Source organism: Tigriopus californicus, chromosome 9 (assembly GCF_007210705.1).
Source record: "Tigriopus californicus strain San Diego chromosome 9, Tcal_SD_v2.1, whole genome shotgun sequence".
NCBI classification, from domain to species: Eukaryota; Metazoa; Arthropoda; class Copepoda; order Harpacticoida; family Harpacticidae; genus Tigriopus; species Tigriopus californicus.
Window position 1 is genome coordinate 5,856,316 of NC_081448.1, and position 9,880 is coordinate 5,866,195.

A 9,880-nucleotide genomic window follows, 5' to 3' on the forward strand; every position below is an offset into this window, starting at 1 on the left:
AGTCAAACGTCTTTCGGGTCCGAGTTTGTCGAAAATCATTACATTGCAAAGAGGCACAAAGGGTGATTTGACCCGAGAATTTACCGAGGATTTCCAGATGAAGAAACCACGCTGGCGAGTGATAGTCGAGGATCAAACGACAATGCACTCGGTGAACATATGTGATTTGAAGAGAATAGACCGGTGACCGAACAATATGCGGCAGTGAACTAATACTGTCCACTTTCCAATCTAGGCTTTGGATCTTTTCATCCATGTTGGGGAAAAGGTCGGGCAGTTATTGTGAAATTACGCAGGAAACAGAGATAAGCGGCCCCACCTATTCGCAACAGAGGGAAAGTCAAGAAGTCCAAAGGGCATTGAGTAATCAAAACATTGGCTTTCCTGGTCATATGAGCGTGTACAATCGTTTTGGTCAAGTGGGTCAATAGATTAGAACTATGCTTTGAATTACTGATGGGATCAAGCCGATTCTTCCAAGGACCTCATCCAGAATATTCATTAAGCTGTCATTTCACATTACAGCCTCAGTCCTCGGTCGTGAGTGTCTTTGCTTTATCACGGACTTCCAAGTAATATCCAAATAAGAGGGTTATTTTTGTTCCCCTGGTTATGTGCAGGAGTAACAAAACGCAGCATTTCTTTATTGACCATTTACACTCACTTACCACGACTTACATTTCGAGACCGGTTCTTGTTGCCGACGGGAGTCTTAATTGATCAGGGGGCTTCAATTCGGCTTGATCCCATCAGAACATAAAATGGACTATTTTTAGCATGATCTTCGAGCTTCCGAACTTCAGTATGTATATGTGTTAAGGTAAAATCGTCTCACGCAACCTTTGATTTGTGCCTGACGCAAAAGGTACGATCAAGCGATAGGTTACAGCCTCAACTATTTGTACTTTGCTCAAAATATTTACCCCATGATTTCACCGCTAGAGTGTTTAGCGACTATCCTGCATGAACTATGCCATCTTTCTGTATAATTCACTTTATTTACATTGATCCGTTCGACGTTGAAGAAAACAACATGATGACTTGGGCTGACTTGGCCATGCCTGATGGCTGTCAGTACCGTTGAGGCGGCTTTTTAAGCAACAAGAGCGCAACTCCTCAAACCAACACTACTCAGGGTGGCCAATCACCTCCTCAATACAAAATAAATGAGAACTTGGTGCGTCTCTAAACTTTGTTCAAATTCATAAATAAAAAGAATATCAGTGACAAACTAACTTTTCTTTGATTGTTATGGAGTCCATTTCAGCATGTTAATGCAAGACGGCTCATTCGAACTACTTTAGATATAACTTCTTAATCCATCACCTTTGTATTGGATTGAACAACAGCAATGCCGTTGTTGCTCTTAGAGAGATAAACGTAAAAAACAGTAACAAACCGCCCCAAAACGCCCTCTTGGCCGTCCAGTGTTACAATCAAGTGAACTCCCATCCGTCCCAGCCTGTTGTGGATCCATTCTCAGGTAAGATTCACGCCATCCTCCCTGTTTTAGTCCGGATTCTGTATTGGGTTTCGCTTTGTTCCGTTGTTTCCCTCTTGCTTTCAAACTTCGCCCGCCCAAGGGAGACGAGGCCGGAAGAGAAGAGAGAAGGATGCGGTTGTCGTTGCTGTTGTTGTTGTTGTTCTCCTCCTTGTGTGTGTCCTCATCCCTGTGCTCCTTTCATGATTTTGAGCTGGCGCACTCAATAGCATCCGTCATCCTCTGGCCCCAAGAAAAGGCCATGTCCGCGCAAAATGGAGAGAGCAGAACTTGAGCGCTTTGAAAGCGATTCTCACGCACCAGGACATTTTCCCACTTGGGTTGACAGCCTTGGGGGATTGGAGGGGATGGGTTGGTTTCAAGAAGTTGTTCCATGAGGGTCTTATGGTTAAGCAGATGACGGTTGAAGGTGTGACTTTGGGTTTATTGGACTTCCTTCCTAAAGTAATCAGGTTGTTCATTGGCATATTTCATAATGGCTTATACTGTGTACTCTTGACGGATCATGTCTGGTTTGGCGCTAATGTTCACAAGACAAATTGGTTGTTTGCAAGGTATATTTTGAGGAATGGGGCAGAGCACAGACAGTTCCTGTTTCACTGAAATCCGCCTCAGCCGCAGTGCTTTGTATGAAATTTTGTTCAACTGAGCCACCATGGACCTGCTCAATGCAGGAATCTGATTAATTTCATGGTACGAGCTTGGCCTCAATTGATCCCCGTCCCACTTGGAAGATTTAGATGTTGTTGCGGAACAAGGGCTTGGTTTTTTATTATCAATCCCACTACTTTTGTAAAAGTTGTCTTTCTGAGATTCATATTTTCTCATTTTTCCAAATTAATTTCAATTTTGAAAAAAAAAAAAAAATAGGCCCTTAATTAAAAGGGGTTCCTAGTTGATGGTAAAATTTTAGATACTTCTTAATCTTTCGGACGTATTACTTTAAATAAAAGACCCTGATTGCAAGCTCTCTGGAACGGTAAACATGGCCCGAAACAAGTTCAAAGACTGGTGACGGACAATTTGGGTGAGATAGATGTGCTAGAACAGGTCGACTATCATAAATTCTCAGGTTGCGTGAGACTTTAGCTCACTGGATTCCCATTTGTGCATTCAAAACTCTCAGTAATAATTACGACGAATAAAGGGGGTTCAGTTCGAAATCAGCTTCACACCACTACCATTTTTCCTCAAATATCCTGCTTTCCTCATGCGAGGAGGGGAGCATGCCGAGGATCTATGTGGCAGCATCTGCCCTTCAGGATCAATGTTGATGGCTGCAACTTCATCTCGTTAGCTTTCCTCCCCCTGGCTTCCCTCTCTTCTCATTTTGAGTCAAAATGAGCGGGTGGGTGAGTAGTCTGAGTGGAAAACGGTAGGCACATTGTCCGTAGAAACAGTTCCCTCATGATCAGTTGAACAGCCCACCTGCCATTCATAAGTATCCTCTGTTGTAGATATCTATTCGGTCATTTGGGATTGATGCGAGTCCATTATTATCCATAGCTGAATATGCTGACATGTTCACTCTGGATAAAGTAAGGCACTTTGTCTACCTCCCGGTATTCTTTGAATTTCTATAAAATCCTCGGAAAGACGAATGGAGCATAATTCTTTCTGTACGATACGAAGTCAATGGGACGATAGTGTGAACAATTTTTAAACTGTACGTAAATTTTCACCCGAAAGGCACTTGGCCTCAATAAAGACGTCATGATCTTGCTTATAAAGTTTTGGGTCAAAACTATGTCGGCCCTTTATTGCTCAAAATTTTTGAATGAATTTTGATTCACTTGATGTGCCCGTGTCCATCAAAAATACCATTTGCTTTTTTATGCTTTGATTGTGATCGACTGCAATTGAAACTTGCTCAGTAAAGTGCTATTTGAGAATACATCGACTTAGAATAGATTATTTATCTACTTAAGAAAGTAGACTAGAGTGTCCAATTTAGTATGTGTAGAGTGCAAGTCATCTTATAATGAACGTCATTTATAACAGGGAAAGTAAAAATGATAAGGTTACAAATGAAGGCAAGAAGAAACTTGTGCTTAAGGAGAAAAATATTCGCTAATCTCAGTTGCTGGCCGTTTACCACGACATCTCAATCAAAAGTGTATCTCAAACCAATCCAAATCACACCTTAGCTCGGTGTTCGATAGAATGAGCGGCTTGAAAGGCTCTTCCATGCTTATTACCATGATTCTGTGAACGGATGTATCTCCACCAGGGTGATTAAGCCCAGTGAGCATGAGCACGTAAGGCACCTCGCTACCTACAAACCAGCCCCAAACTTGAGGTTCCTCTGGTCGTGAGACATTTCGTTAGTGACCCCAGCCGTCAGGATGGCACATGATTCAATATTGTTGTTGTTGTTGCAATTGCTGGGCTTGGATTGAAGATGGAATAGTAGGGGCCACGGCCATCAGTCCTCAGAAAACAGGATATGAGCTTGAGCGTCAAGGTAATCTGTTGTTTTATGTCATGTACCCATGCTTGCAACTTGCCGACTGACTGACTGACTGACTGAATGGCTCGTCGACTGGTTTGGAAGTCGAAGGTGTCGCCCCTTCTTGTGTCGTACCAATGCTCACCACTGGGTCTGGTCACAGATTGTGAACCATATCCGACTTGTAGAATTTGTGGCCCATAAGACGGAGACAGTGGTGGGAGGATTGAAGGTGCCTTTCCTCTAACGGACTTTTTTTTTACTTGACACACCAATTGGAAGTTCTTTTTATATTCTTTGTTGATGACTTATGGGTCCCCCCACCTTAGTTTGAATCGTGGCTTTTGTTCGGTAATTGTAACCCCGAACTCTCAACCAAAATATATGATTTGATCCGAGTTCTATTCCACTCATCATTGTCTCGGTTGTGGCTCTCTCTAGCACTACAATCAGAATGAAACTAAAAACAAATTTATCGACCAGTGCTCACTTCTGTGGTGCTAAAGAAATATTGTGTAATTTTTCATAACTCATCGTTATCTCTTTTTTGAAATTTTGCCTGAGAAAAAAATGCGAGCATCAACCGTCAATTTGCCACGAATAAGCTTTGCTATTAGTCAAATCTAATAATGCCATTTGATTTTCGGTTTTCTCATGCTTGGCCTTCCGTTGACAAGTTATTCTCCGATAATTCTCTACAATTTATTGCCCGAGAGTATCCTTCGAATCTCCAAATTCTTGGCACCTTCTTGATTATGGCATAATGATACATTTTCGAAGTTTTTTCCCTCGACATTGAGTAAACTCTTCTCAAATACAGCCATTCATCATCATGCGTATTCGTCAACATTTCTAAAAGATGAACCAACTGAGGGACAAACTGAATGAATATGAAACGCCACTAAAGTGAGTTTTGTAGTACATCTGATACTTCACAATCTCGACGAAGTAATCTTTACCTAAACCATATCGAAAAGCATAAATAAAAGTAATTGCAATAAGATCTTAGTTGACAACGCTTCCCTTCATTTATCCGTCTCTGCATTTAAAATACAAACCCAAAGGCAGACATTACATGTGTATCTCTATGTACTGTGGTCGAGCTCGACCTTTCATTTGAGGTGGTATCGTCCAAGATCAAGATTGTTACGTCATTGCTCTTCTCGTCCTGTGATTGGTCTTCCCCGCAGAAAGAAGGATTGGCTTCTTCTCACTCAGCATACGACATACGAACTACATACAGTACACTTAATGTCTACCTTCACAAAACAAGCAGCAGAAGAGAAGTGCTTTTCCTTTCGAGCGAACTTGAAGAATAATCGTGTCTTGCGTCGTTGTGCCCTAAGTCAAATCTAGTTACATTCATTTTCAACGATTTTGACGGATTAACGAAAAATATACATTGTGCGTTTTGCCCAGAGGCGACTTTCTGAAAGGTTTTACCTCGGAATTTGATGCCTGGACGTTAACGAGTAGGAAAATACGCTCACTGGAGTGGTCAGTGGATGCGCATTCTGAGTAAGCCTTAACTCCGAGGTCAGAGGGTTTTAAAAACAGGCCTCGGGCTGAACATGTTTCTCACTATTCCTTAGAACTGGTTTACTTTTGAGCTGTTGTACACATGGGAAAAGGTATTCGATGAGGACCAAATGGACTAGAATGGTCTAACTCTGAAGATGATGATGGAAAATAGGAATGCTCATTTCCGCCTTTTGTTTCAAGGATAGATTAAAAGCCCATGAGTTGGCAAGAAAATAACTGGATTTCACACCTGAAAAAGGACAAGTTGTCGCAGCACTCCTTCCAAGCTCGATCTTAGAGGCACCGCTAGATCATTGAGCTGAGAGGAAAGCCTTCTCTCATGCTCGAAAATGAATCCTTTTAATCGGGAATGAATGAATTACTGTTGTTTGGATCTCTTCGCCAGGTCTTTTTAGGTCCCAACTACTAACGTATTCACATCGATAGGATTAATTTTGATTCGAGTTATTTTCAAACACTGGCATCAATGGATCTTCAAGTAACAGCTTTTTCATGATGTCGCAACATATTCTTGAGGTCTTTTCTCAAAAACTAAGCCTAAGTAATTCTTATTGAAGAAAGCGATCTCCCCAAAACTTTGGAACACATCTTACCGATTGTGCTTCATTTTCTGTGGACCATTCAAGCAACAGCTGTTTGATAACTGATAAGCGAAGATATGAGTGACGTTTAGGGGAGGTCACTTTTACTTTTGAACTTAAGTATTACTTGTTGTATAAAGGATTAAATTTAAACTCCAGATCCTTGATCCTAGAAAGGAATTATTCCTCTACTAGAATGTTTTATAAAATGCAACTTTTTCATTGGCGTTCGTAAAAATAACTGTTTAGCCGGAAAAAAACTATTGAAGAATCAGCTAAGGGCAACTAACTCATATGGATGAAAAATAGATGACAAAATAGGCACAATCATCCAAATATTTTTGGAATAGTCTAGAGTTCACACACCTTGCGCACTCTGGCGGTCAACGTTTTAAACATTTTTCGAATAGGTTAAGGACCATACGGTATTTGTGCTCTTATCAGCCGTACTTTAAAATGGGGCAAACTAGTTCTTTTGATTGAAATCTATTTTTTCGGTTTCTACGTCAGAAAATTCCACTTCATGGGAATATTTTGACTTAATGTCACACTTGGTTAAACTCGAGAAACTAATCCGTCTTTAGTCATTGAAACGAAAATGATTTGTGAGTTGAATTGATCTACGGGTATGGGAAATGGACTTTGGCAATTTCTTTGAGAAGTGTCATTTTTAGCAGTGCCATGGCTTGATCTCTTCTGATCGACATAAGATGGAGGCTGTGAAAGATGGTCGAAAAAGAACGAGGTGAGCTTCTGAAAGCTACAAAAATCTCATTCTGGTATGAAATTCGTCTCCCTCATATGGTTCATATTTCAATTTTGGATGAAAACTAACTATTACATATTTGTTTTAGTTTTTTTACCTTGGCAAAAGTGATGCTCACGAAACTGTGGATTTGAAACGACCCGAACTTGTAAAGTACTCTTTTCTGAATGTATATTTGTTCATTTTGTTCCGGTACTTGCGATGAATAACATCATGCCAGGAATCAATCAATACCTCCTTGGAATCTCCAATAATTACCAAGCAAACCTTTTAACCGAACTCATTTACTGCACTCATTGGAGCTTTGGTCCAATCATCCATAATCTGTGTTTAGCATGACCAAAGATGGAACTGTTCCCAATTTAGCGTTCCCAGGATAAGCAATTTTCTTCGAAGATGTCAAAAAACTTCCAATGGACTACATAGCCCATCAGAGCAAGGGATTTCTATTTGCCTCTGCTTGGCAGGGGAAATTAGTCACGCTTTCTGAATTTTTGGCGGAAGTAACTAACTGACTTTGGACACAAAAAAATCACGTCTTTTCAGGAATTACTAGCGAAAAAGGTCTAATTTGATGACACGTTGGACCGGATGCATTGAAGCGAGTGCAGCGACCATCCATCCTGGTTTTGCCTAAAATAGACAAGAAGGATCACTTCCAGGCTGATTGAGCTTCTTCCTCATGATGTGAGATACTTGGATGTATGCTGATGAGTTTTAACTTTGATATAAGAAATTTGTTTCCTTAAATCGAAATTATCCCTGCTCACTTTGGTGGATCTAATCAAGGTTTTGCAAAGATAACTGCGTTATCCCCTAAAAGATGGTTTAAAAAATTTTCAAAATAAATAAAGTGTGCTTCTATCATGTTTGATTCTTTTGATTGTTCGATAACGTAGACTGCTTCATACACTGATCTCGGTTATCATTGTCCTTTTCTGTATTATTTCTTGTTTGTGCATTACATGACAACTGTTTCACTTTCAGGTAAGATGTCGGTACAGGACAAACAGGAACAAGTGTACCCTTTCACTAGGTGTAGTATCATTCTTTATAGACCTAACGAACTTTCATATTCCAAGCCGAATGACCTTGGGTGAAGTTATGGGAACATGAACTTCAACCAAAGTCAAGTGCACAGAAAGAAGAACGCGAGGTCGTGACCCTAAAGCCAAAATTTGATGTCGCCTAAAGAAAAACCAAATCTGAGGAATGCTTTCAAATACAAAACCACAAGCAGGGTTGCCCAATTGTTGAACTTGATCATACTTTGACAAAATGGTTTTAATGCGGAGGTCAATCTAGGCGTTTTGGAGGAACTTTGACGAATTTAGGGATACTCATTGGTGTTTTTCTCTCTGAGACTTTAAATGTTCCATTGTCCAGTGTCGTTGACGCTACGTTGATGCCATTCATAGTCGCCAAATCACCATTCTTTAAAAGTCATCATGCACTTGCTTTGCCACAATGTGTGGGTCTCATTGAGCACACTGAAGTAACAACAATAGTAGAATGACAGCAAATATTAACTGCTGCAAGATAGTGGCAGTCTCTACCTTCGTACCACTACCACCACCTGTTGCAGTCGCTTGCTGTCATCTTCCATGGTCATGCAGAGAGTTGGTGCCTGACAAAAGCATAATACTTTTGGACTATGTGGAGCTTAGAGCATAGCAGCAAAGCAACAAGCTCACTTCTATTCTTCACGACTTCCAAAACCAAGGAGTTCGTTCAAGGAGCGGAAGCTCGACCATTTGGTTCCCACAATCTGAGACAGCGGGCACAGGTGGTCGTGGTAGTGGTAGAAGACTAAGTAGCTGGAGTAGTAGCTTAAGTAGTAGTAGTAGTAGTAGTAGTAGTAGTAGTAGCAGCAGTAGCAGCAGTAGCAGCAGCAGCAGCAGTGGCCATACTTCCAGCCCAAGAGCTACCTCGTCTTTTGAGGAAGAGGTACGTGATGGTAGAAGCCGGCGGAAAAATGGCAGCGTTGCCGTTCTTGGTTGGGCTGCGATGATGACTTAGCCGACTTCATCTGGAAGAGGCCTCGAGGCACATTCGGTTGCTGCTACTGGCAGCATGATCATTTGGCTCATTGCTCTTCAAAATGGAAGAGCTCCTTGCCAAAACAGTGGAGAGACTGAAGAAGGCGAGGGGATGATGGAAGAACCAACATCGTGGGAAGAAATCCAAAAGTCTTTGAAATTGCTCTCCTCCGTACTGAATTTTTGTACTCGTTGGGAGTGAGTATTGCAGGAAAAGAATATCAGCCTCTCCCCACAACCCCGTGATCACTGTCATAAGAGCAACGGAGACCGCCTGGTGCACGCTGACTTGCGGCTTGCCTTGAAACTGGAGAGGAGAGCTGCCGTTTAAATGATCTTCTTGGGCTGCAATTTCTTTCAAACTTTCCCATAAGGCACGAGATCAAGAAATTTGGACACGCTACTTGCTTGAGCGAATGCCCAGGTTCTCTTTTGGTCAAAATGTGTGGATTGCATGATTCGGTGAGCGCGGGGAGGACCAGGAGATGATGAGTTTCCTCATCTAATGTTGAGACAGCCTCAAGAGTGGTGAGTGATGGCACCCTACCTAGTCTAAGTATATTCCTCCCCTAGCTTCTACAGAAGCCACGGATCCATCTAGGTATTGTGTCTTCATGATGCTTGAAGTGGAGGAAGTATACCCTCTCCACTCAACAGTACGTAACCAGGACCGGAGTTTCTTTTCCTCCCCTTAAGGCGGTTTTCTTCCGCTCTAGAAGTTTTGACAGATTTTGGTACTTCTTTAAATCGCCTTTTTCTTTCGAGTCCAAATGGCTCGGGGCAATCTTCGTTCGGATGCGGGGAGAGCACGAAATCAATGGAATAAAATGCCTTCGACCCTTTTCTCTTGATTATCGGCTCATCACAAAGGACCTTGTTCCTCCTTTTAAAAAACCTTGAATATTCAATCCAATCTCCTCCCTCTCCCCTCCCTGATCTAGAAGCTCTCATTCCACGTGCTTGGACAAAGAACCTAGATTTTTCCAGCTCAATATGGGTGGC

General features: G+C 41.6%; 2 protein-coding genes across 4 annotated transcripts in view; both read right to left on the reverse strand.

Annotated features, from left to right (window-relative positions):
* The window catches only part of LOC131886025 (speckle-type POZ protein-like), a gene marked incomplete in the record, with an annotated part of 1,456 nt that extends 820 nt beyond the window's left edge, over window positions 1-636 (reverse strand). The window contains 1 exon segment of the mRNA XM_059234238.1: window positions 9-636. Coding sequence (XP_059090221.1) covers window positions 9-256 — 248 coding nt within the window.
* The window catches only part of LOC131886022 (heparanase-like), a 3,616-nt gene extending 2,573 nt beyond the window's left edge, over window positions 1-1,043 (reverse strand). Inside the window, exons 1-2 of one of the 3 annotated variants that reach the window (XM_059234233.1) lie at window positions 924-1,043; window positions 679-853 (exon numbers count right to left, since the gene is read on the reverse strand). The gene's annotated coding sequence lies outside the window, so the exon portion shown is untranslated. Of the gene's footprint in view, window positions 1-668; window positions 854-923 lie in introns of all 3 variants that reach the window. The other 2 variants (XM_059234232.1, XM_059234234.1) reach the window with 2 other exon arrangements.
* Window positions 1,044-9,880: the final 8,837 nt, after the last annotated feature.